Genomic DNA, 27,220 nt, shown 5'->3' on the forward strand with positions numbered 1-27,220 from the left:
ACGTGGAAGGTTTAAATTATGGATTATAATATGTTTTCCTTTGATAAATGCTCTTATTCTTGCTTTTTGTTACTCCTATACTATTTTGTACTTATAAAATTGTAGCTTATAAAGATTAGATTATTTCATATCCTTTCTTCAAAAGATTTATATGCTTTTCCCATTTCAAAGATAGGGAAAGATCTCCATTTCAAAGGTTCACATTCTGAAATATGTATGTTTACAGATCTGAGTCTTGGTCCATGAATTTGTCTTAATTGTTCTTATTTATCTTAAGTTTCCTGTCTTCCATGTGTAGAATAAGATTTGTCATTCCCCTTCTTTACTTTATTCTTGTTACTGAATAGCTGTACATCTTCTGACTTGGTTATCATACATTGGAAAACTTTTTCATTATTTCTTTTAATACAAATTATAAGTATCCCTGGATAATTTTCTAGTTTTCCTTTTTTTTCTTCTTCTTTTTTTAGTTTGATATTAGTATTTGTCTTTTGCTATTCCAGATTCAGGATTAACAGACTTTCAAGAGGGAATGAAATTTTTGTAGAGTATGACTTAAGTACAAATATCTTTATATTAGGCATTTTAGAACATTTAAAGAGAAATTATTTTGTATCAGTAACTTTCAATAGGCCTATAAAAGCACCTTGACACATATTATAAGGTGACTATGATGATTAAGCTGCCTCTATTTTGGAGAGAGTATAAGGAGTTCATAAAACCATTCAGTATCCTGTGTCAAATCAAAGACAAACAGTTGTTTCTAAGTAAAGGAATATTACTTTCAGGTAAGAGATGCAGTTGTTTCCTATTTCTGGCTCCAGTTTCACACTGTTAAAACAGACCATTCAGTTCTTCAACTTGGTTTCTCTTTTTTTTTTCCTCCCCCAAGAAAATAATTGAAGCATTTTGACAAGGGGCAGAAAGTATCAATTTGACGCTGTTTTCAGTCAGTACACATTTTTAAGCTGCAGAATCACTTTGCAGCTAACCTAGTTTTTCCTTAATACTGTGATGTCATTTTTTTTTTAAGATGACAGTTGTCATATAAAAACTTTCTTTCAATTAGGGTGATAGAACATATAACAAATCTAGCAAACATGATATAACTAAACCCTTTTATTCTAAAATAAACCTAAACCTTTGCCACATTGCCTGCTTCACTTCAGAATATAAGGCAGATTAACAAAGGGAGGCATATTTGAGAAGGGAAAATGTTAGATTCCATTTAAAAAAAATCCTGTTTATTTATAATAACAGAGTAATGGAAAGATAAATTTCATGTCATGAGTGTGTATATTTGTGAGTGTGAATTTAAAAACGCTAACAGCAGCAGTTGTCAGTCTATCCACAGTTTGGCTTTTACACAGCATACTGTTTTTCATTCTCCTAGAATCTATTCAGAGGATTGTGCATTGGTATAGATTTGATGGCTGTGGTTACGAGGTAGATGGGTTATTGTATAATTCATAGTGGTAGAAGAACAGCTTTTCTTGCTGTTAAAATTAGGAAGAGTATTTCCTCTATAGATTATAGAGTAGTAATTGAGAATCAATTTTTGTTTAATCCTTAGTGAGTTGTCTTCAGTTATGCCATTGAACATTTTGATAACATTATGTATGATTTATTACACTAATACCATTACAGTTTTCTCGTTGCAAATCAGACTTCGAAACTTTTATCTGAAATTGCATTTGTTAGAATTATTGTATTTAGAATATTAGATTTAGAAAGAAAAAAGGAGCATTAAATGTGCTGTTAGTTGAAAGATGTTCTACATGACAGGGGCTAGATAAGACTGTTAACTTCTGGTTAAGAAATCTGCTTTCATCTTTTAGCAATTTTTGAGAAACTAGAATTAAAGCAGGAATAATTCCATCTTTTTCCTAAATTTGCCACTGTGCCACACAGAAACTAATGTTTGGTTATAGTATACAAAACAAAAAAAGTAATAATAATTATATGATTTGGGAACCTTTGTTGGAATGTTGCAGGAAGGGTGATCCCTTCCTCAGGCCCAAGAGTGGACTCTTGTCTAGTACTTAGGATGAATTGTCAGAAGAGACACACATGCTCACAGAGCATGAGACGTTATTGGAAAGGGGCCCCTGGCTGGAGCACAGGAAGGCATGGGAACCCAGGAGGACTGCTCTGCCACATGGCTGATAGTCCCGGGTTTTTTAGTGGTGGAATTAGTTTTCGGGTTGTCTCTGGCCAGTCTCTGACACAAGGTCATTTCTGATGGCCTGAGCGTCCCTCAGCCAAGATGGATTTCAGCAAGGAAGATTCTAGAATGTTGGTAGGACATAAGGACTGGCGTCTCCTTTTGATCTTTTCCAAGTTCTTCCAGTTGGTGGTGGCTTGTTAGTTCCATGTTCCCTACAGGGCCTCCTGTTGTAAAATAACTCATACAAGTGGTTACTGTGCTGCCTGGCCAGGGTGCGCTGTTTGGGTCAGTGTTTCCTCTAACGTGAACATTAAATTTCATGTTGCTTCCTGTTTTCCTTTTCTTCCATATTTCCTACTCCATGTGTTCAGGAAGATGTGACTTGATGGTATCTGTAATGATAAAACTTTTTCTTGTCTTTATTATATTTATCATGTGAAATTATTTATAAGTAGTATCTAATGAAGTAAAAGTTTATGGTTTACATAAGTATAATTAGAGTGAGCAGAGTAAGATCAACAAAAGCCTCATGGAGGAGATGGAAGTAGGTTCAGAAAGTATTCTCACCTTTCTGGGGAATAGGTAAAGACAGATATGATAAAAATACGGTAGAAGAAACCCTGGTGAATATACTATAGGGAAACTGCTCTGACTTGAAAATTAGGGAGATCTGTATTATGTAGCACTAAAAGATGAGATTGGATAGGACCATCATGAAGCACATGCAGGATTAAGTACAGGATTTTAGTTAGCTTTGATTCAAAGAGTGTTGAAGTGCTGCTTGTGATTTCAGAGTAAGGAGTGATAAGATCAATGTGATGATTTTGGAAAACTAATCTACCCAAAGTATTCAAATGTGATGGAAAGAAAAAGGAGTTGGGAGATACGAAAACCAATTAGGAACCCTCTGCAGTAATTTGTAAGAAAGAAAGCATTGCGTAGAATAAAGTCAACAGCAAGAAAGAGACTGATCTGAAGAATCTGAAGAGCAGATAAAAGGAGGTTTTTTTTTTTTTTCAAAACAGATTCTCCTTCATCTCCACTTATAAGCTGAAAAGGAATTCTTAGGATGTAGTTACAGAATTTGAAGAACAGAAATCAAATCAGTGGTGTTGGTACTCATAAGTGGGAAAGTTATAAAGGAAAGCTATTTTGTGAGAAAGGATAACATTTATCTTCTTTCATGTTGACTTTCACTGATGGTTAGACATCCAGTTAGCAGTTTTTCATTTACTAGAGAATTTATTTAGTCACTTTGTCAGGGAGAAAATCCTCAGGTAGTAACTGAGTTTCTCCATTATATCCTTTAGAAAATTCAGACTACTTGACACATTGTATCCAGAAAGAGTTACTTAAGCATTTCTAAAAAGTTAGGGATTGCTGTGAAATAGTTAATAAATGAAAAGAAAAAATAAAGGTAATAAATGTGTAAGATTCCACCTATTTCATTAAGTCTTAGCATTGTACTACCTGGCATTCTGTTAGGGATACATAGATGAATGGTAGTTCCTTTGGAATTGCTAATATTCTAATAGCTGTAGTAAAATTTAGTGATTATATAGTCTTAATTAGTCCATCAGTATTAATGTTAGTAAATATAGTCTCATTGTGTGGCCTTGGATTTGCCTAATTGTTTCACTTATATGTTGACTATAAAGCATTTTCTTTTAAAAACTATTTTCTTTCAAAATACATAAGAGAAATGATTCTCTTGTCATTTCTGACATTCATAGTTAAAGAGATCCCATGATACTAGATGGTCCTGAGCTTTGCATATTTTGGCCTAAATTATCCATGTACCAGTTGAAATTCTCTCCTTAAGCTTATGGCCTGCGATTAACTTTTCATACTGTGATGAGAAACTGAGAACTCATGGGTAAATCAGATTTTTCAAATTTGGGAAAAGAGAAAAAACATTTGAGGAAAATTGGAGTTGATTTGTTAATGGCAGGTTTGTGTGACTATAGCAGGAAAATATCCACATAAACACAGGGAAAGTTAAATGTTTGTTGCACCCTCATAAAAATCATTTTTACTTATTTCTTTGTTAACATTTTTAAATAGTGGATTAAGTTGGAAAACCTGTTTTATTCTTTACACTGTTAAATGTTAACTTAAATACCAAAATTTTTTGTTTTAATGATATCTTCTGTGTCTGAGCTTACAGAACTTTGAGTAATAAAAAGCTCAATTTTGTGTGTGTATCTCTTATTTATATATATATATATATCTCTCTCCTCAGAAATAGGAAATATTTTAAATATTAAAATTATTTCCATATTTTCGTGGGGGGGTTGATATGGAAAATTGAAGACATCTTTGATTAGATGAGGTCTTTAATAACTGCAACTTAAAAATAGCCTGTTTTGGTAATAAGTTGGTTTTTAAGGGTGCTAGCAAGTCAAGCGGTAGCTGTTAAATGAACCTCTACTGCTGACATTAATTTACAGGGGTCAACAGGACAAAACTCTACGACACGATAGCTGATCTGGGAGATGATGAGCTGCCCCTCATCCCTTCAGGAATCATAAATCAGTCTAGGTCAGCCTCTACTAGAATGACTGATCATGAAGGTGCAAGAGCAGAGGAAGGTACAAAATTTAGCTACCATGTTTATTTACATTGCAGATGACATTAATTCCAAATCACATCTCCTTAATATTATAAATTTGCTGCTGTTTTAAAATGCTGAAGATCAGCTTATATGATCTTCAGAGAAGGTTTTGGGCAAGTTCTTGGTGTAATTGTCTTAGAAATTTTGAAATTTTTGACTTTTGCTTCCTTATGATTTTTTTTGCTTTTGATGTTAGGTGGGATTGTTTTTATTATGTATGATTTCAAAGTACCTTTCTGAACTGTGACTTTAGTTTACAGATCTAGTATTAGGAAATTAGTATTTTAAAAAAGACTTGAAATAGTACGTACGGAAAAGAATTGTTTAGTTATTTGTCATATTGGTTAAATTTAGCAACTCATAGTAACTTTCACTTGTTAGGAGACAGCTAAGTGCCAAACATTGTGCTTGAAACTTGATATATATATTATTTCTAAAAATGTATATAATGATTGCCTAATTTAATCATTTTATAGAATAAGGTGACATCATTATTCTTTAACCCAGTACCAAACATGTACAACTTGGTAATGAATTTTTTAAAATTTGCCTAAATCAGAAATGGGCAGGAATTGAAACTACTGTTTAGGCTTTTTTTCCCATAACTGATTTTAGCTGAAGATAACATAGATATACTTGAGTACTTTATAAATCTAGGTTGAGAAAGTTATAATTCTAAGTTATGAAACTGAATTTTAAGGTCCATTGTGACATATACATACATACATAAAGGATAATCCATTATCTAATAATTTGACATATACATTGAATTTTATTGATATTTCTACTTTGCTTTGTAAGGTAATTTCATGCCCCAGTCAAAAAATTTTGAATACATCTTATTCTCTTCTGAGTTCTCTACTGGCACATATGGCTTAAAGCTAAATAATATTACATTTCCCTTTAAAGTTGTCTCTGCATGTATTTACCACTCATCATAATCTAAGAATATTTGGAAAGGTGAAGAAAAATCGGTAAAATAATAAAACCAAAACAAAAGATATTAAAACATGAAAAACACTAGGACAAGTAAAATAGTTTGTTGATTTTCCCTAGATCTCTTTACCACTGTTACACTATTTTCCTGTTTTACCTTATAGAGTATTTTCTAAAATACACATACCGACTCCATTATTCTTCATCTTATGCATTTAGTAATGGTTCAGCTTCTTTAGCTTTTGATATATTTTACCAAATACTGTATAATTTTGCTAAAATTTTTGTAGTAACACTATACATTTAAACTAGATTTTATACCTTAAGGCAATACCATATTAGCAGAACTTAGGGACCCTTTTAAATGTTTCAAACCAATGACCTATAGAGGGGGAAAGAAACAGTTAAGACCCGTACTACTCAAAAACCAATGTAGAACTTGTATGTATATGTCTAGTTGTGCTTTTTAAAGAAAAAATATAAGTGATCTGACTCTGTTTATAGTGGAAGGATAAAGAGGTGGACAGATAAGCATGAGCCTTATTACACTATTTAAAGGGTGGATACTATTAGAATTTGTTACTACAAAAGATTAAGTTCAGTTTTGACTTAGAACTAAGAGGGGAGCATTAGCATTCATAATCTCTTATTTTCAGGGGCCATCTCCAATTATGCATTCTTATTAAAGGCAGTGTCATACTTCATTTTGTAAAGGACAAAAGTTTGTTTTCAGGGAGAGAAACTTACACATTAGGAACTTTCAGACTATATTTGGTAAAGACTTAAGGTGTATATATACCATGTTGCCACTGGCATGAATGGAATCAGGTATGGAGCTGTGTTCTTTAGATTTTATAAAAATTGAAGGAGATAGGAAGAACTTGATATGTTAGCTACAGGTTTCCTTTGTCATTGTTGTCCATAAAAAGAACAATTAAAGAAGTACAAAAAGGACCTTGCTGTAAGACCTCATTATGTAGACCCTAAGATTTCCATAAAGGGAAATGCTAATATGATAATAGTCTTAAATTGCTTGATGAAATCTTTTAGGCTCTCTAATAAAAGGTATCATAGTGTCCATCATTAAAAATTACTTATTTTAGTAATTTTATTTCTCTTTGAATTCTAATATTTCAATGCTATGTAATCATGTGCTGTAGGTAATTATGTTAACATTAATAACATGAATTTATAGAATAAAAATTAATTTCTTCTGCAAAAAAACAAGGGCAGAGTATTTACTGTGCTTACTGTGTGCCACAGTAATGCGTGATTGTGGAAAGCAGAAATATAGCTTAAAAGATTTTATTCACTGAGATGTATATGCAGTATGCCGAGTGAGCAGGATAGTTTGCTATATATAAATAAATATAGATAGAGAAATGTAGTTAGGTGATTCATTAGAAATTGGTATAATACTTTTGCTTAATATAATTAATATAAAACTAGTGAAACTACCTAATATTGGTTAGACATTTCCCTTCACATGCTCTTAAATTGGTCAATAACTAATCAGAAATATCTCCGCATAAAGAATGTATAATGCATTATTATGTTAAAGTTATTTTATTGGGCTTTTATCAAAAGTTCTTTTATTGAGTATTTGTGAGTGGGAGGAATTTTGGCATTTTATTGTAACTTGTTTTACAAACAAATTATGTGCATAAAAGAAAAACATGTACTGGCTAAAAATGCTTTGAGAAAGTATTACCTTAATGAATTTTATGTAACTGTTCTTAAACATAATTTTAAACTATTGGTTTTATAATTCTCAGCATCTCATATTACCAATAACTGCATACTAGATACTAGTAGGAAGGATCCATGCTACAGATTATTTAGATTCAGTAGGTTTAACTTATAAAATTAAATACTATTATCCCTACATATATTTTCTGTCAGATTTACTCTGTGTCAGTTGCTGACACATAGCTTCATTTTACAAATGTCATTCAGGACCCTATTTGAATCAAATTATGTAGTTTACTTTGATATTACAGATTAATAAGTAATAAAATAAGATACTGTAAATAAGGATGAATTTTACTTTTACCATGGTATATATCTAAAAGAAGCAGACTTGTATCTTCTCAGAATGTTTTCAGTAGTGTTAGTGATGACTGATATTTCATTACATCTGTTTCCTTTAGTGTTTTAAATTTATATCATTTTTCATGAAAAATTTTCAGAATTGACAGTTAGCTTGAATTTTTGTTTCCCTTTTAAAATTGCTCATGGATTTTAAATGTGTTTCAATATGTTTTGTATTACAGTGATTGATGTACTTTCCCCCTTGCATCTTAGGATTAAAATTTTGCTTTCAAAGCATGTTTGAAATGATATGGAGAATTGTTGCTTATACTATAACTATAATAACAATACATAGTAGTATTTGATTTTAATGGGTCAAAGTATCAGAAGTTTAAAGTGCTATAGTCAGTATAGATTATTTATTTTAGGAGTATATTCAGTAAAGAAGAAGTCAAAATAAAAAAGCATAGACAGAGCTTGAAAACTGGAAGGCATCTGAAGATCAGATGGATTAACCATTTAGGGGAAAGAAACTGACACTAAAGATAGAACTGCCCTTTTCCTAGACCACTGAGAAATCTGAGCAACTTAAGGCTTTACTTCAATAAGCTAATACACTGTATAAGAGACTGGAAACTATTAACATGTGAATACTTGTATTAAATTTTTATCAGGGATGAGAATATCAAGCACTTTCAAACAAATATGATGGAAAGCGAAAGGACTTAGCAACAACCTATTACGTTTAAAAAATACTATAATTATAGTTGTACCAAAGGGATATAAATAGACAAAGCTTCCACCCTGAAATAATATATCAAGTGCATATTTTATTTGTGGGAAATGATGCTCAGTTCTGAAATAAATAAAACACTTGTTTATTACTACACAGTAATAGGATTTTTTGAGTAGAAGAAATAAGGAGGGAAGTGGGAAAATAAAAAATTAATTATATTACTGAATATTATAACTGTTAAGTGCTTACATTTCCCCACAATATTGTCTTGTACTGTATGATTTTTCAGCATTTAAGAAGCGGTTTTGTTCTTTATAGCTGAACCAATAACGTTTCCATCTGGAGGAGGCAAGTCATTTATTATGGGTTCTGATGATGTTTTGTTAAGTGTACTGGGCCTTGGAGACCTTGCAGACTTGACGGTAACAAATGATGCAGACTATAGTTATGATGTAAGTGCAGTTTTATTTTTAATTTTTTAATGATTTAATAGAAGGCTCCTTATTTTTTGGAAACACTTATAAAGCAGAATTAATGTCAAGGTGCATGGAAAAGATAAAGTGTGACATTGTGTTTATTTGAAGTGATATATAGTTTTTTCTTACAACTACGTTCTTTGTGGTATTTAAATTTTTCTTGGGTATTGTGGTGTATTAGGAGTTTGGGGTGATTGATTACCTAAAATATTGGTTGATAAATACCTACCCTTAGTAGTCAACTCTCAATTACCTACTCAAATTAAGCCATACTTTGCTGTTAACAAGAGAAAAATAGGTAACCTGAATCACTTATCTGCTTTCAGGATAAATCTTAAAACACATTTTAGTTTTGAACTTTTTTTTTAAAGGATAATGTTAAAGTTAGTTTGTCATTTCCTAAATACTTCGTCTTTAATTTGAGGGATGGGGAGAGGATGAGGAGGGGATGGAAAAGACAGTGTTAGAGGTGAAACTAGTCTTGGATTAAATTTTTTATAGACAATAAACACTCAATTGAGAGTTAACTATACTTACTTAGATTATATTAGTGAATTTGCAGATTTTCAGCAAATTAATTTTTCCTTTTATAAACATATTTTTTCCTACATTTTATACTTTATGTTAGAATGGTTTTTAGAGACATCGGCCTTGGTGGGCTGGATTATTCTCATTAATACTTTTAAAGTATGTAAGCAAATAAATTCTATAATAACCTTTTGACTGCTGTAGAAGTGGTTTCACAGCCTATCTTTACAGATGGAGAAACAAAGGTAAAAAGATTAACCTCTTATCAATATCAACAAAGTGTCTTTAGTTCAGACTTTTGAAAAGTACTTTAACTTGCTGCCTTGAAAAATGTCACATGCTGATTTTCTAAATGACAACTGTATTGTTAATATTGTACCCTTGGATTTTTGGTAATAATTTATTTAATTTTTGTTTTCATGTAAAATGTTGCAACATGGTAGTTTCTTTGTGTGTTTTGTTTTTCCCCTCATTTTAATGTTTAGTAGGACTTTGGGTTTACCTTGATGATTAGGTAAAACAGATTAAAGGACTCATTTGATCTAAGTATTTGAAAGCTAATGAAATGATTCTTCTTAGTTCTTATTAAATGATAAAGATATAAAGTTTTTAAGGTGTGCTAAATTTCCACTGGACATTTTAGCAAAGCACTTTTGAATGTATGTTTTAAACACACCAAAACAAACAAAAACTCCATATGCCTATCAGTTCACTACTTTTACCACTAAATATCGTGCTGTTTCTTTTTAGTTGCCTGCCAATAAAGATGCCTTTCGAAAGACATGGAATCCCAAGTATACACTACGTAGCCATTTTGATGGAGTTCGAGCATTAGCTTTTCATCCTGTAGAACCTGTGCTGGTTACTGCCTCTGAGGACCATACTCTGAAACTTTGGAACTTGCAAAAAACAGTTCCTGCCAAAAAGCAAGTATTTTAATGTTAGCCTATGTTTTTTTCTTCCAGTTTGGTAATTATAAATAATTATTCTTCTTTATGGTCTGTATCTTTTATGCACTTATTTGATCTTTCCTAATGATCATGTATATCAACCAGTGATTTACCATTATTTATCTTCTCTCCTCCCCTTTTTTCTCCCCTCTTTTAGGAGTGCCTCTTTAGATGTAGAGCCTATCTACACATTTAGGGCCCACATGTAAGTTTTACTGAATTAGTACTTAATTAACCATAATTATTGTTAACTATTATTTATCACTCCTAAAGCCTTGTAATTTTTTCATAATGTTTGTTTTACATTAAGAAAGACATTAGCTGAATAATACTACATTTGATTAATAATTGTACTAATGAGAATATAATTAGTACTGTTCAATGTACATGTTACTTAAACAGTTTTAGATACCACATAAATTTAGAGAGAGGTTGGGAGGGGTGCAAATGTAAGTTTCTTTGTAGGCTTTCTCAGTAATGTTTTCCCTCTTTTCCTGTGATAGTGGCCCTGTTCTGTCACTAGCTATCAGTTCTAATGGAGAGCAGTGCTTTAGTGGTGGTACCGACGCGACTATCCAGTGGTGGAATATGCCTAGTCCTAATGTGGATCCATATGATACATATGGTGAGTAAAAGGCTCAAGATGTATCTTTTTAAGTGAATGGTGCTGACAGAAATAATCACCTCGAATATTAAAGATTATTTAAATATGTATTAAACTTGTCATTTAGTCTTTCCATTTACTAGTAATTTGCCTTATTAAAGAGAAAAGAAATATCATGCCATAAATATTTTAGCCTGCAAGTTGGTATTTCCTATATTGTGTTCAAAAAGTTTTTTAAAACTATATTAATTAAAGCATTCATTTCAGTACTAGAAAAGAGAAATTTAACGTGAGGAATAATTTTTACAACTTAGCTACTTTACATAGTTCAAAAATAATTAGTGCAAGATACAGAAACAAATGGGAATTCTCAGATGATTCAGTGGTAGGGTGTCCACCTGCCATTGCAGGAGACTCAGGTTCAATCCTTAGGCCGGGAAGATCCCCTGGAAGAGGAAATGGCAACCCACTCCAGTATTCTTGCCTGGAAAATTCCATGGACAGAGGAGCCTGGCATGCTACAGTCCATGGGGTCGCAAAGAGTTAGACATGACTTTGTGACTGAGCATGCATGTAGAAACAAATAAGGACATAAGGGTATAAATCAGTGAACTTGAGGGACAAAAAATTTCTTAATTAAAAAAAACTGAAACTTTCATTCATGAATCCCATTTTTAGAATCTGGCCAACAGAAATACCTGTGCATGTATTTAAATATAATTATAAGAGCATTGTTTGTAACAATAAAAAAATTAAAATAAATGTTTATTAGTATGAGAATGGTTAAATAAAAAATGGTTTACTTAATGGTTCATTTTAAAAGAATTTAAGAACTCTTTGGTCTTTTGTTTAACACACTGAGCACCTAAATTTGCCAGATATTAAAGCATACATCAAGAAATGAGAATTAGTCTAATACAAAAAAAAAAACAGAGTTTAAACACATAAGCAAGGGAATGGATAGGTACAAATTGTGATAAATGATATGAAGATACAGTAATGTAAAAGAGTAACAGCCGAAGTCGTCTTTAGATATAGGCTAAAATAATCACATTCAAGCCAAACTCTATATAAAAGTTAACTGTCAGTGAACAATTTTAAGCCAGTAAGTGACCTAAAAAGATAACTCTGGCTTTTGCAAGGGGAATAGATTGGGAATGAGATGAGAGTGGGGAAAGGAATACCAAGGTAATGTTGTAAAGTTGTAATGTGGTGATCTGGTAGATAGGTGAGAAGATGATGTTGCCAAGAGTAGAGTGGAAATAGAGCTGTTAGAGAGAAGTGGATTTAAGACATACTGGGGAGATAGAGTAGAATAAACAGAATCTCTTGATAAATTGGACTGAGTGGATAAAGTGATGGATTAGTCATGTTTTTTAACAGCTTTATTGTGGTATAATTCCCGTATGATAAAATTCACCCTTTTGAAGTGTACTGTTCAGTAGTTTTTACCATATTCACAGGGGTATGTAACCATTACCACTAATTCAGAACTTTTTTCCATCACCACTTCTGCATTTTTGACATGAAAAACTGAGTATATCATGGTAGCTTATTGAAATGGGAATGTGAGAAGATAAAGGATACTGAGTTTGGTTTTTAAGCATGTTAAGAGGAAGGCAATATCAAGTACATAACCATCAGTTGTGAGAAGGCAGACTCCTAAGGGACTGTGACATGTGGGGGTGGGGTGACTAAAGCAAGAGTGTTAACCAAAAAAAAAAAAAACTAAGAAGGCATGCCTGTGGGGCAGGAGGACATTCAGGAAAGTGAAATCGTGACGTATACCAAAAGAAGAAGCCATTTTGAGAAGAAAGAAGCAGTCTGCACTTTCAAATGTTGCTGAGAGGTCTAATAATAATATTAAGTATAGAAAGGTAATTGATCACCCAGGTTTTGGCTCTACAGAGGTTGGATGTTGGGTCTGAGACCACAAGGTAAAGGGACCTGTGGATGACCTTCCAAGGTATACTCTATGGATGTAAAGCAAAGGGATGAAGGAAAGAAGGAGGGGAAATTTTATTAGATTTGATAGAACTCATCATTGATGATTTTAGCAAGGGTTGTTTTGTTGTGGTGATAGTATCAGAATGATTTAGAAAGTAAATGGAAGGTAAGAAAGCATATTTACTGAATATGCTTTTATGCTATTTGGTTGGAGGTTGATGTAAGTTTTGTTTGTTAGATTTAGAGATTTTGAAGCATATTTGTTTGCTGTGGTAATGATCCCAAGGAGGAGGATAATCTGTATAGTAGAAAAACATGAAAGCAAATTAGTGTGGGAAATGGAATCCAGAATACCTGGTGGAATTGTCCTTTCAGGAATGGAGGATAATTCCTTACTTGTATTTGGAAACATGGAGAATATGGATTTAGACACCAGTCGATTTATAGGTTGGGTGACAGAAAGGTAGAGGAAAGGTTCCTCTTTCAATGCTATATTTCCACAGTGAATTTATTATGAGAGGTAATTAATCATGTGAAAGGGAGGTTGTGAACCGTGAGAAACATCTGTGGAAAGTGGGAATTCAGTAGAGAAACAAAATTGTAGGACAAATGATGTTTAATGTTATTAGCCCCCACTGTCCATCAAATGATGAATGGATAAATAAAATGTAGTGTATCCATACACTGGAATATTATTTGGTAGTAAAAGGAAATGGAGCACTGATACATGCTGCAACACAAGTGAACCTTGAAAACATTATGCTGAGTGAAAGAAGGCAGTCAGAAAGGGCCATTTATATAAAATGTCTGGAATAGGCAAATTTATAGAAACAAAATATGTAGTGGTTGCCTAGGGCTGCAGAAAGGCAGAGAGGAAAATTGGGGAGAAATAGCTAATAAGTGATGAAGATGCCCTAAAATTGATATGGTGATGACTGTGCAACTTGTTGAATATATTAAAAATCATTGAATTGACACTTTAAACTGGTGAGTTCCATGGTGTGGGAGTAAAGCTGTTTATTTAAAAGTTGATGTTCCTTTTTTAGAAAATTGCAGAAATACAGGAAAGTATTAGAAGGTAGCATATAAATATCCCATAACTCCACAACTTAAGAGATGGCCACTGTGTACACACTGGTTTATCTTATGACCTTTATGTGTAGTCTTTGTACTTAATTATGTAGTTATCTTTATATACAAAAGCATTTCTTTTAAATTTCTTTTAGCTAATTTTTGTTCTGTTTCTTTCGTTACAGAGCCAAATGTTCTAGCTGGCACTTTAATTGCTCATACAGATGCTGTCTGGGGTCTTGCTTATAGTGGCATAAAAAACCAATTACTGTCTTGTTCAGCAGATGGCACTGTTAGATTATGGAATCCACAAGAAAAATTGCCATGTATTTGCACTTACAATGGAGACAAAGGTAAGTAAATTTTGCCTCTTTGAAAAATCTTTTTTTTTTTAATTTAGAAGATAAAAAGAACAAAGTAGTTTCACTACTTCCTGACTGCTCAAAAGAGATACTGAAAGAATTCTACAAATCTGTGATGATCTTTTTATTCCTAGTCATATTTTTATAAACAAGAAAGATGCTTTGCAGGGATATCCTGTAGCTCAGTGCCTTTTTAAAATAAATAAATAAATTTATTTTTGGATGCACTGAGTCTTCATTGCTGCGTGTGGGCTTTCTCTTAAGTTGCAGCAAGCAGGGGCTACTGTAGTTGCCATACTAGGGCTTCTCATTGTAGTGGCTTCTCTTGTTTCGGAGCACAGGCTCTAGGGCACATAGGCTTCAATAGTTATGGTGCTTGGGTTTAACCCCAAGACATGTGGGATCTTCCCAGATGAGGGATTGAACCCACGTCCCCTGCATTAGCAGGCAGATTCTTAACACTGGACCACCAGGGATGCTTTGCAAGTATATCCTGTAGCTCAATGGTTTTTTGACCTTTTTCAGGACATGTCCTATTTAAAGAATAGAACTATTTGTATGTTATAATAGAGTAGGCAAATGAGGCTACTCATAGGAACAGCAGAAGGCCCTCTAGCAACTCCAGGTAGATACTCACAAAGACAGAAAGGCTCATGGTCTCAGGTAAACCTGTAAACTACATATGAGCACACTGGTTGAGAAGTCTAGCTATAATCATTGAAATAGCACCCTTAAATGGGAGGTGCAAACTGAGTTAGTTTCAGGCTTGATTTCAAATCTTTTCCTGTCAAAAAAGGATTTAATATACCTCATGACAATATTTATGTCCATCTGTTTATATTATTTTTATATTGGCATTATTTTCCAAGTTATTTTTAAAAATCATACCTTTTACTATAAATAATTGTTTTAAAACATTTTAGATGAACATTTGAACATTTATGCTTAATTTTGTTGAATCTCTAGATACTTCCGTGATTCTACTAATTTTTTAATTTACCTAAGCTTTTGAGGTGAAAATTCATTTAGGTGATTTGTTTCTTGCTTACTCCAGAATTCACATAATTGTGCATTGATCTAGACAGTTGAATTTATTAACATGTTAACGAGAGAAATTGATGCTTGATCTACTTAAGGATATTACTGCATCAGTGAATTCCAGAGTCCATAGCTTCATTTTCACAGATCCAAATATATTATTTGCATTTGCTACTTGAAGCTAATCAGTGTCAGACAGGTGACAGTCTCCCAAGGTAGAGGTGTACAAATGCTATTTTATCATTTTACAGTCAGAAATATAATGGCAGGACTTCCCTGGCAGTCCGGTGGTTAAATCTTAGCCTTCCAGTGTCGGGGGTGCAGGTTTGATCCCTAATCAGGGACCTAAGATTCCACATGGCTTGTGGCAAAAAGCAAAACAAAACATAAAAAACAACAGAAGCAATATTGTAACAAATTCAATAAAAGAGTTATTAAATGATCCACATAAAAACTTAAAAAAAATTGCAGGTGGGCCAATAAACTCACCTAGGATTTTTGTCTCTTGGAAAAAAAGGCATAGAGCAATAGCTTTTGTCTGCCTGTCTTTCCTTAAGGGTTCCCTAGATGTATTTTTATTTATATATGTAAATATATATATATATATTTATTTATCTGTAACATTTTATAATGTTACAAAAACTAATAAATGAGAATAAGTTACCTATTATATCTCACCATCCTAACACAATTGCTTTTTCATTATTAACATTATTTCAAGAATACTCAAATTCTTTTTTCTTATTAGAAAAGCAGAGATTTCTAAATTATTATTTTTACCTTATATCTCTTTGGACTCCTTTCAGAGCATGGAATACCTACATCAGTTGACTTTATAGGCTGTGATCCAGCTCATATGGTGACCTCTTTCAACACTGGTAGTACAGTAATTTATGATTTAGAAACATCACAGTCATTGGTGATGCTTTCATCACAGATGGATTCTGGTAAGTTTTCTGGTAAGGTTGAAACCTTAAAAAGGATTGTTTTACAATAGAGGATAACCTTTTTACTTTTATATTTTGACTATATGAATTTAGAATGAGAAAAGAATAGCTTTCAATGTGTACTTATTTACTTTATTTCTACTATTTCCTCAAATTATGTTTAAAAACTTGGATAAGTATGTGGGGACAGGTAAGTGAGTAGAGCAAATGTAAAAGAAAACAAGTCAAATAATTTTAGGTTTTTAATGAAAACACATGTGGAAGTGGAGAAATATATAATGAACCTATCCTCCAGCTCCAGTAGTTCTGTGTAAATGCCCAAGGTTGTTAAGTATAGAATGTGGTGTATATATTTTACAGTTTATTCAAATAGGGACCCAGATAAGGCCCATGCACTGTGATTGGTTGGTAGGTCTCCCACGTTTGTTTTCATGTAGATTCCCCCTCTATCTCTTATATTTCCCTTGCATTTTTTTTAACTGAAGAAATTGGGTTGAGTTTCCCATAGTTTGAATTTTACCAGTTGCATCCTTGTGGTATCATTTAATGTGCTCCTCCTGTTCATTTTATTTCCTGTAAATTGTTTGTAGATCTAGAGGCTTATTCAAATTCAGGATCAGATTTTTATTTGTCTTCTTTTTAAAGTTTTTAAATGTTTCTGGCAGGACTATTTCATATAATTTGTGAATTTTTATCAGAAGTAAATATTCTTTGGTCTGTCTTTCTCTTAGTTTCTAATCACTGCTTGGATCCATTAATTCATTACCTGTTCAAAAATAATTTTATAATTTTATCATTTCTTTTACACATATTAGCTGGACTGCTTCTGTAAGAAAGAACAATCCTCATCAGTAATTTGGTTAGCTGGAGTTAGCAGTTATAAAGGAAAGGCAAGATAAATGATTACTTCACACTCCTCCCCTTTATATACTAGTTTTTAAAATGATGAAGTGATTCCCTGCTGCTGCTGCTGCTGCTTGCTGCTAAGTCGCTCAATGGTGTCTGACTCTTAGCGACCCCATGGACTGCAGCCTACCATGCTCCTCCGTCCATGGGATTTTCCAGGCAAGAGTACTGGAGTGGGGTGCCATTGCCTTCTCTGAAGTGATTTCCCTAGTGTCCTCCAAAGGTGACCAGTGAAGTGAGTCTTTGGGGTGTTGTTTTTCATATCATTATAATCTATCTTGGAATAAGTGCATTTTATGTATTTCAGTCTGTTACATATTATCCTTATTGCTACTCATATTATTTCATCTTTGGCCAGTGGGAGCTTATTCAGGTTGGCTCCTATGTCTCCCCTTTTGATATAACCCTGTTAGTTGTTGATGCTTTTCTTGTATGACAAGATGTTTTAGGTTCATCTTGTTCATTTTGTACCCCAGATCTGAAATGGGCCATTTCTCTAAGGAGCCATGGTTTTTTTTTATTGGAAAATGACATTTAGAGACTACAAGATAGGTGCTCTGCTATTGAGTCAGTCCTCATGGCTTTCATGGCTCTTGAGTTGGCCATTGGTTTAGACTTTTTCAGTAGACAAAGCTGAAGAGTACATTTTTAGTAAAGAAAAAGACTGATAAATTTTATTCAGATGCTTCCAATAATGATTCAGATTTATCTCATTGGTTTTATATTTTTATCTTATTTTAAAAATATCAAACTCTTGATTCTCTGCAAAATGATCACGATTTCTCATTTATCTAACAGTACAGATAAAGTCGTCTCAGAATAATAATTGCAATACCACCAAAAAGAATTTCGTTACTAATAGAGGGTGTATTCTACTAGATACAGACAATCTAATTACTGTGCTTTAAAAAGTCACTTGTGTTTATAATACCGATTGACTATACAGTTAAGTTCATTTGTTTAGTTTTACTTCTGATTTTTCATGATTGCTCTTTTAAAAGTCATTTTATAATTATAAAAAAATATTTAAATGGTTCTGTGATCAAATCTAAAAACAAATTATATGTAGTGTCTTTTTTCAACCCTAGTTTCTTCCTCTTACACAGATTATTTTTTTCAGTGTGTTTAAGTTCAGTGAAGAGTTCTTGTATACATATAGAATGATCGATTTACTTAGTCTAATAAATGCTGACAATATTTTCCCATTAGTTGTGATCTCTCTTTTCTCCCTCATCTCTAATCTGAACAAAAATTAAGAACTTGGTAGTAAAGAAAAGATCTCATTCCTAAGAACATCAATTCCAGTTCTTTGGTATTTTTGGTCATTGTAGGAGGGATAGGGTTTGTTCTTGCCAACACCTAATTATCACTTACGAATTTTTTTCCTTCATTAATTGACTCTTAATTCTTTTATGGACTATTTATTAAAAGCAATGATTTGTGGATTTGGGATAATTTAAAAATTCTGAACCACCCTATATTGACAGTCTGCATTAAAATACTTCCAGTTTTTTTCCTAAACTTGAGCATAGTGCTCTCCATCCACATTATAAGACATACTAGCTTATACATTTTTTGAGAAATTGTATCTTTAGAATCTTAGTTTTATTTCTCATATTTTTTTATATATAAAAGGTTTAGTGATTCTTATGTTTTGGTAAGACTGCAAAGGCCATCATTTAACTTCTAATTGAAGTTTTTGTTTCTTTTTTATTTGAAATATAGTTAATGGATAATATTAAACTAGGTATACTACGTAATGTTTCTCATTGAAATATTATTGACCATATTCCTTATACTGTATATATTACCTTGGGTTATTTATTGTGTGATTGGAGGTTTGTACCTCTTAATCCTCTTCACCTCTTGCCCTGCCGCTCGATCCCCTCCTGTCTGGCAGCTACCTATGTGTTTCCTGTGTCTGTGAATCTGGTTTTGTTTTGTTTATATTTTTTTTCTTTAGATTCCACATTACATTGAAGGTTTGAATTTTGGTGTGTTTTCCTCCTTTGTTTTTTAGGTTTACAATCCAGTAATCACATTAACAGAGTAGTAAGTCATCCCACACTTCCTGTTACAATAACTGCTCATGAAGATAGACACATCAAATTTTTTGACAATAAAACGGGTAAGTAGGTTATCTTATTTTCTGTATTGACTTCCTAGCTTGAAAATTGCCAAGTTAAACTGTCTTAACTCAGATTTTTGTTTTAGTTAATGTAGCACACTTACAATGTTTGTTAATTTTTAGCCTTGTTAACAAGTGCAAGTTGCTCAGTCGTGTCTGACTCTTTGCAACTGCATGGACTGTACCTGCCAGGTTCCTCTGTCCATGGAATTCGCTAGGCAAGAATACTGGAGTGGGTTGCCATTTCCTTCTCCAGAGCATCTTTCTGACCCAAGGATCAAACCCCAGTCTCCTACATTGCAGGCAGATTCTTTACTGTCTGGGCCACCAGGGAAGCCCAAAATATCTTGCTGCCTATTATGAGTTCTTTATGTGATGACAGTTATAAACCCTTCTGTTTGAATTTTTTATCTTTATATTCTGTTGTGAATTATTATAACATAGAAGATCACTTTCTGGTTTGGGCATTTTAAATATGTTCTTAAAATTATCAGTGGATGAAATGATATAGTGACAGTTGTTTATTGTCATCTTTCCTGTACTTTTTGGTTGTAAGGAAGCATACCAATTATATAGAAATCATAAATTTTAATTTGGCCATAGAATCATTTGTTTAAGGATATCTGTATCACTTGTCGTTACCCAAAATACTTTGTAAAGTATTATTGTTTGCTCTCTGATAGCAAAAGTCTGATAGCAAAGAGAGACTTCTTTGATAAGCTAAAACAAGTAGAGAAGTATTGAAAGACTTCCAAATAAGAAACTAAAGTGTAATTGAAACATTATTGCAGGACAACAAATTATCAAGCAAGACAACAAATCAGAACTACAGATTTTTATTTGTAGCTTACATAGGACATGGTTGTAATTTTTAGTCTGAGTTTTAGATAAATATCTTTCTTCAAATAACACTTTTCTTGGACAGATTCCTGAACTCAGTAGAACAAATTGAGAAGAGAATGGAGACTCATAGGTCTATATGTTGCACAGGAAAGAAGATTCATATTCATGTGAATGTCTCAATTTAACACCATATCAAATGAATTCTTTAAACATTTTTATGAAGCTTAAAGATCTTCCTTTGCTGCAAGAGCAGAGGGATAATTTGCTTTACATTTCTAAAAAGATTCTTTGTATTAATTATTGCAAGTTTATATTTGTAAGGAAAGGTTCAGGAATTTTATTAGTAATAATAAAAGGAAAAAGTGATTCTTTAGAGCTTTTTGTCTGGCAGAAATCAAAAATACGGTGCCTGTAGACTTTTAGATTGTTTACAAATTCTACCAATTAATTCTCTGTGTTAACCAGCTAGTACCTTATCTGTAATGCGAAGATAATCAAAGCACTAGGCTCTAAACAATGGAAATTTTTTGCTCTCATTTTCTCTCTCTTATACACAGAGATACACATATATACAACCCTTGAGTGTAACTGTAAATTGAGTTCATATGTATTCTTTTTAATGAAATTCATCTTGAAAACTGGCAATTCATTTAAATATGATACACTCAAATATCCCTATAACTGGTGTTGATGGTTAGCTAAATCTTTAATAGGATACTGTTCTATCAAATAAATAGTAATTTATTGGATTTCTTATCTGAAACATTATAGAAATTGTGTGAATGGACTCAATGAGTATTTAGATTTTAACAATAAAAGTACATTTAGTATTTTGCACTGCACTGGCTAGTACTATCACGTAGAAGTTATTTCTGCTTTCTGAGGTATTATTGTTGCCTGGGGAAAATAGTGTGAGTGAGTGCATATGCACTCTCATACATACATACACATGCTCAGGCATAATGCAGTAAGATAAAGGAGTCTTCATAGAGTGAAGGTTTGAGTTTTTCCTTGCAAGAATAAGGTTTTTGTTTGTTTTTAAGTGAAGAAGTTAGTAGGAAATTCCAGATAAGGGTATATTTTGAGTAGAAGCACAGAAGTGGGAATTTGGGCTGGAAACAGAAGTTTCTTATAGGTAAAGCCAAAGAGGTAAGTAAGTTTGGAGAAGGAAAGCAGAAACTACTGAGCCAGATTTTTCAGAGCCAAGCTAAGAATAATGGATTTTTGTTTACACTATGCACTATGAAAACCACTTGAATATTTGACCAGGGATTTGCAATATTGGTTTAGAAAGATGCTCAAGTCACACTGTATGGTAGATCCTTGACTACAGAGGATTTAGAAGTTTCAGTTTATACTGTTTGTTTCAGAGAGATCTTTAGGGCTTGTGATTTTTGAAATTTTTGTAGAGACACAAATCTGAATTGCGTATGCTGTGACCAAGACTTAGCTAATGGGTGAACCTCCGAGGAATGCGGGGGAGTTGGAGGAAGAGGGTCCTGAATTGGTTAAGGCCTCATTCATTCAGCAAAACTTACGAGTATCTGCCATATCCTCAGCACATTTCTTGATCTTTGGTGAATAAAACAAAGTGTCCTGTCCTCTCAAATCTTACAGACAAGTGGTATATTGCTTTCTGTAAGTGAGACACTGGTATCAGTCTGTTTCTTAATTTCATAGATTGTACAAGTCAAAGGGCTTAAGGTGCTGGGGAGGAGAGAATCAGTGCCTGCATGTGTCCTTTTTTCCCTAAGTTATAGGAAGAAAGAATTTTGGTGGGGGAAGAGAGGTGGTGGCAGAGCCGTGGAGCAAAGGTGAATTCGGTTAAATGTGAGAAGCTCCGTATATATGCTGGTGAAGGAAGGGTCAGAAACTTTGACTTCTGTGGTCACTAGTGGAAACCCAACATCCAGCTTGATTCAGAATTGCACCTCCTTATAATTGGTCCAATCTGAAGGGTCACTCACATTTTGAAGTCACTTCAGGACTATGTAGAGGAGGGTTACCTCTAAATTGACTTAACATGTCATAGTTAGGGATGAAAGAATTCTTTGGTTTAAGACATGATAAACATAGGAGATGTACAGTCACTCTCACAAGAGAAGTCAGAACTAGATCTGTGAGTTAAGAGTCAACATCACAGAATTAATGTTTTAAGGGAAGCTAATGATACTTCATAGTTATCCTCCTGATGTTTTGAGATCATTGGGCTGGAGGCCAGTTCTTCATACTCTGAATTTTTTTTTTTTAATATTGAGAAGAATAGAGTCTTGAACCAGTAGATGAATTATGTTGGACTAATAGTATGTTGTGATGTTTCCCAGGTGGCGCTAGGGGTAAAGAACCTGCCTGACTATGCAGGAGACGAAAGTGACACGGGTTCGCTCCCTGGGTCAGGAAGATTCCCTGGAGTAGGAAATGGCAACCCACTCCAGTATTCTTGCCTGGAGAATCCCATGGACAGAGGAGCCTGGTGGGCTGCTGTCCATAGGGTCGCAAAGAGTTGGACACAGCCGAAGCAACTTAGCACAATAGTGTGTTGAATGATTTTTCTGTTTCTCAGGATAGTAGAGAGAAATTGTTATGGTTACTCTGCTAATATTGATGAAAAACAGACAAATGTGGCCTAAATGATGAGAGACTAATTTTGTCTTTAATTGATAAGCATTTAGTATTGCCAGAAAGTCACAGACTTTTTATGTTCTTCAGAGTAACTTTTTGCACATTTGATTATGTTGTGGGTTTGTGTTCAGGTCAGTGACCAAAGCCCCATGGCAGATAACAAAAGTAGGTCTGTTTCATGTCTCAGTGTGGAACGTTTCAGGGGACAAGCAGCATATCAAATGACTGTAAATAGAATTCTGGAGAAAGACCTCCATCTGTCATTAGGAGAAGCCGAGGCACTTGAGTAATAAAGACTCATTGCTGAATGAAAGGAGAAGAAGTTTTTTTTAACCTTTTATTTTATATTGGAGAATAGCCAGTTAACAGCGTTGGGATAGTTTCAGCAAAGGGAGTCAGCCATCTGTATACATGTACCCATTCTCCAAAAGGAAGGAAATTTTTTTAAGATACTAGTACTTGCCATTTTATTGTTTCTTGAGTGAATCAACTTAAATCGCCTTTCAGCCATCGCAAGTGTATGTTGTCAGTGCAGAGGCTGAGGCCCTTGCCCCAAAGTATGCAACACAGTTTATATTCACAACTTGTTTTTATTTATTTTTTTTATTTTTTTCAGTTGCAGTGAGATTATTATTTTTTTTATTTTTTTATTTATTTATTTTTTTATATAAGCCATACCCAACTCAGGAGTATCAAGACCTTGCATATTCTTTACCTGTCATAATGGAAAAATGTCATACGGCTTCTTTTGTTGTTGTTGTTGTTCTTTTTTTTTTTTAATTTTATTTTATTTTTAAACTTTACATAATTGTATTAGTTTTGCCAAATATCAAAATGAATCCACCACAGGTATACATGTGTTCCCCATCCTGAACCCTCCTCCCTCCTCCCTCCCCATACCATCCCTCTGGGTCGTCCCAGTGCACCAGCCCCAAGCATCCAGTATCGCGCATCGAACCTGGACTGGCATCTCGTTTCATACATATTTTACATGTTTCAATGCTATTCTCCCAAATCTTCCCACCCTCTCCCTCTCCCTCAGAGTCCATAAGACTGTTCTATACACCAGTGTCTCTTTTGCTGTCTTGTACACAGAGTTATTGTTACCATCTTTCTAAATTCCATACACAACTTGTTTTTAAATTTCAACTCAGTATTGAATCTGTTTGCTTGCCAAGAATTCAGTGAAGTTAAATTACATTTTCTAGAATAGTGCTTTTGTTACTATCTGGGGAAATCCAGAGTAATTTCTCTGATATACTCCCACCCTTCTCCCCTTTCTTGTTTCTTATATATAAGATGATTGACATTTCAAAAGATAAATGATGCTATTAGAATCTTTAGATCGGAATGTATTCTCTGGTGATTTAACATTAACTCTGTGTATAAAAGAGTCTCTTAAATAAAGCATCTCTTAATGAGAAAGATTCTGTTTTCACTCTTAATTCCCCTTTATATGACCTTAAGCTTTTAATGCAGCTCTATAATCATTGTTTTCCACTATCAAATACCATCAGTTTAATGTTACACAAATATCTTTTGAAGTAATTGGAAAAGTTCTGCATTAGAATTAAAATTCTCTTTAGAATATTATTGTAGTGGAGGAACTAAATGACAGAAGGCAGACCCAAAAAGCCACAGGTTATTGTATGATTTCATTTGTATGAAGCATTCAGAATACGCCAGTCCATAGAGAAGACATTAGTGCTTACGGGGACTTGGAAGGAGGAATGGGGAGTGACTTTCCTTTTGCAGAGATGAAAATGTTCTAAACTAGATAATGGTGATGATTGTACATCATGATGAAAGTTCTAAAAGCCACTGAATTGTACCCTCTCCAATGTTTAAAATGGTAAATTATGTTGTTTGTTGTTGCTGAGATTGTTTTATGTTGATGTTGTATTATGGTTTCTGATTGCCCAAGTTAGTAACTATTTGAAAACTTAATCTTCTCTGCTATGTTTTATTTAGGTAAAATGATCCATTCTATGGTAGCTCATTTGGATGCTGTTACAAGCCTAGCAGTAGATCCTAATGGAATCTATTTGATGTCTGGAAGTAAGTCTGAACTTCCTGTCCTGCCCACAAATTTTATAATAGAATTATTACTAAGTAACATTTTTTATTTATTCTTTTACAGGCCATGACTGTTCTATTAGATTGTGGAATTTGGACAGCAAGACATGTGTGCAGGAAATAACAGCACATAGGAAGAAACTAGATGAATCAATTTATGATGTTGCTTTCCATCCATCAAAAGCATACATTGCTAGTGCAGGGGCTGATGCCCTTGCCAAAGTATTTGTGTGAATCAACAGAAACTCTCACCATAACAGCAGATTTGCTTGGACACAAAGGGTCTGCATCACTGCCATCAAAAAAGTTAATGATATGACACTACATATGATCTGCCTGGTGAAGGCTATTTGGGCAGGCATAAATTGGTGGAAATCACATCTTAACGTCAGGCTCATTAATTTAATTGTAATTACTGTATTTCGTGGGACAAAAAAAGGACTCCATTATTTGTGGCCTGTACTGGATATGAACTGAGCGTATGTCTGTCTTTTAGGTATCTTTAAGCCAATGTGGAGTCTGATCTGATAAAAAGACTTTTGTTTTGGACTCTGTGTGCTGCCTTAGGGTTAGGAATGTGGTGCTCTTGTTGGGGGGAAGTGAGCTCCAAGAGTAGCTTTTTTCATCTCTTAGTGATCTTCTGTTTATCGGTTGAATGCCACAGATTCCCTTTTAAACTTATTTTGCTTTAAAAAAAAAAGAAAGAAAATTTAACTTAAGATATTTTAGCATTAGTTGCACAAAATGTTTGGATAAAATTCTAGTTTTTATAAGTCTTTTTATATATTTAGCCTGTCACAACAGTGCTCAAGATTGTATTGAAGTTTTTCTGCATTACACAACCCTGAAACACAGAGATCTCACTGACCCGCTGCCGCGTAACCACACTCTTTCCTTCTTTTGCATAATACGGCTCAGCTAAGTCTTTCCATAAAGATGCTAAATCACCATCATCATCACCGTAACTGTCTTCTTAAACCAAGGACTATTAAGTGTATTAAAATGAAACGGTGGGGTTTAGTACTCCAAATGAACTCTTAAAAAATAAAAAAATAAAAAAACTAATCTTGGCATCCTATCACTATGTGATATTTTGTACATCTTACTGTATTTACAAGTTTATTTATCAAGGATTATCCATCTTGCTAATAGCCTATTATTTATTTCACTTTTTGTTGGTCTTTATATCCTTTTATTAATGTGCTAAAGGAACCTGTATATCTATTTTGGAACTCTTTGATAGTCTAAAATAGACTAAAAATGGAATATTTTATAGTTTAAGTTACAAACCAAGGTGACTCCCCCTAGATACATATCTTGGTTTACCATGATTCCAGACAAAACTATCTTGTTTTAAAATATTTGGAGTAAAATTTGAAATACAAATAGGATACAAAAATAGTTGAATCAGGATACAGAAATCTGCTGTGTTTGGACTAGTTATCCCTGTTTTATTTTTTCAGATGTGCTTAATTTTATGGTGTAACTAAAGATTTTGTTTGTGTAATGCATGATTAAGACAATAAAGTATTTTTTCTAGTCTTCCAAAAAACTTTTCTGATCAGTTTGCGAGTTTTGATGAGTTTTGTAAGGTTTTTGTTTTACAAACTATGAATCAGCAAATTTTTAAGATTGTACCACATAGCAAACGTACCGCTGTTGAAAAATAATGTATATAAAATGCATATAATAAATATTAAATTGTGTACCTGTATGTTACTGTTGGCTACATTATTTTGTGTTAAATAATAAAGTGCAATACTTTATTCTCCATTGTTAAACTAGGTAATGGAGATGATTTCTCAGTGAGTCCTTCATTTTTATGCTCTTCTTTTAAATTTTGTACTGTTTATTGATAATCTTCAACAAAATTAGAACAGTTAATACTACTAAGAATGTTTTTTTAAAGTATTTCACCTCATTTGGGGATTAAAAAAAAAAATTATTGACATTTAGATAATTCAAAATAACCCCCCCAATAAAAACAAGTTGCAAAGACACAGTTTTATATCATATCCTTAAGATATCCTACTGCTTTATTAAAGTCTGAATTTCAGTTAATATTGTTGTTTTTCCTATCTAGCCAAACCTATTTCCCACAGAAGAGTTCAGCAGAGAATAAACTGTATTACTCATTAATTAAAATTTATCCTCATAAGTGATGTTAAGTATTAGTATCTTCAGACTTTTCCTTCAACAAGTAATATCCTTTTTCTTTGAAGGGAATTACAAATGGAC

At 33.2% G+C, this 27,220-nt stretch overlaps 1 protein-coding gene across 4 annotated transcripts in view; it reads left to right on the plus strand.

Annotated features, from left to right (window-relative positions):
* Positions 1 to 26,696, plus strand: part of STRN3 (striatin, calmodulin binding protein 3) — a 61,306-nt gene extending 34,610 nt beyond the window's left edge. For 2 of the 4 annotated variants that reach the window (XM_010847015.1, XM_010847016.1), the window contains 10 exons: positions 4,618 to 4,758; positions 8,803 to 8,936; positions 10,239 to 10,414; positions 10,596 to 10,643; positions 10,942 to 11,063; positions 14,246 to 14,413; positions 16,267 to 16,407; positions 19,334 to 19,441; positions 24,878 to 24,964; positions 25,047 to 26,696. In XM_010847015.1, coding sequence (XP_010845317.1) covers positions 4,618 to 4,758; positions 8,803 to 8,936; positions 10,239 to 10,414; positions 10,596 to 10,643; positions 10,942 to 11,063; positions 14,246 to 14,413; positions 16,267 to 16,407; positions 19,334 to 19,441; positions 24,878 to 24,964; positions 25,047 to 25,216 — 1,295 coding nt within the window. In that variant the 3' untranslated portion in view covers positions 25,217 to 26,696. The remainder of the gene's footprint in view (positions 1 to 4,617; positions 4,759 to 8,802; positions 8,937 to 10,238; positions 10,415 to 10,595; positions 10,644 to 10,941; positions 11,064 to 14,245; positions 14,414 to 16,266; positions 16,408 to 19,333; positions 19,442 to 24,877; positions 24,965 to 25,046) is intronic. The other 2 variants (XM_010847017.1, XM_010847018.1) reach the window with 1 other exon arrangement.
* Positions 26,697 to 27,220: the final 524 nt, after the last annotated feature.

Source organism: Bison bison, unplaced genomic scaffold (genome assembly GCF_000754665.1).
Source record: "Bison bison bison isolate TAMUID 2011002044 unplaced genomic scaffold, Bison_UMD1.0 scf7180017864242, whole genome shotgun sequence".
Taxonomy (NCBI): Eukaryota; Metazoa; Chordata; class Mammalia; order Artiodactyla; family Bovidae; genus Bison; species Bison bison.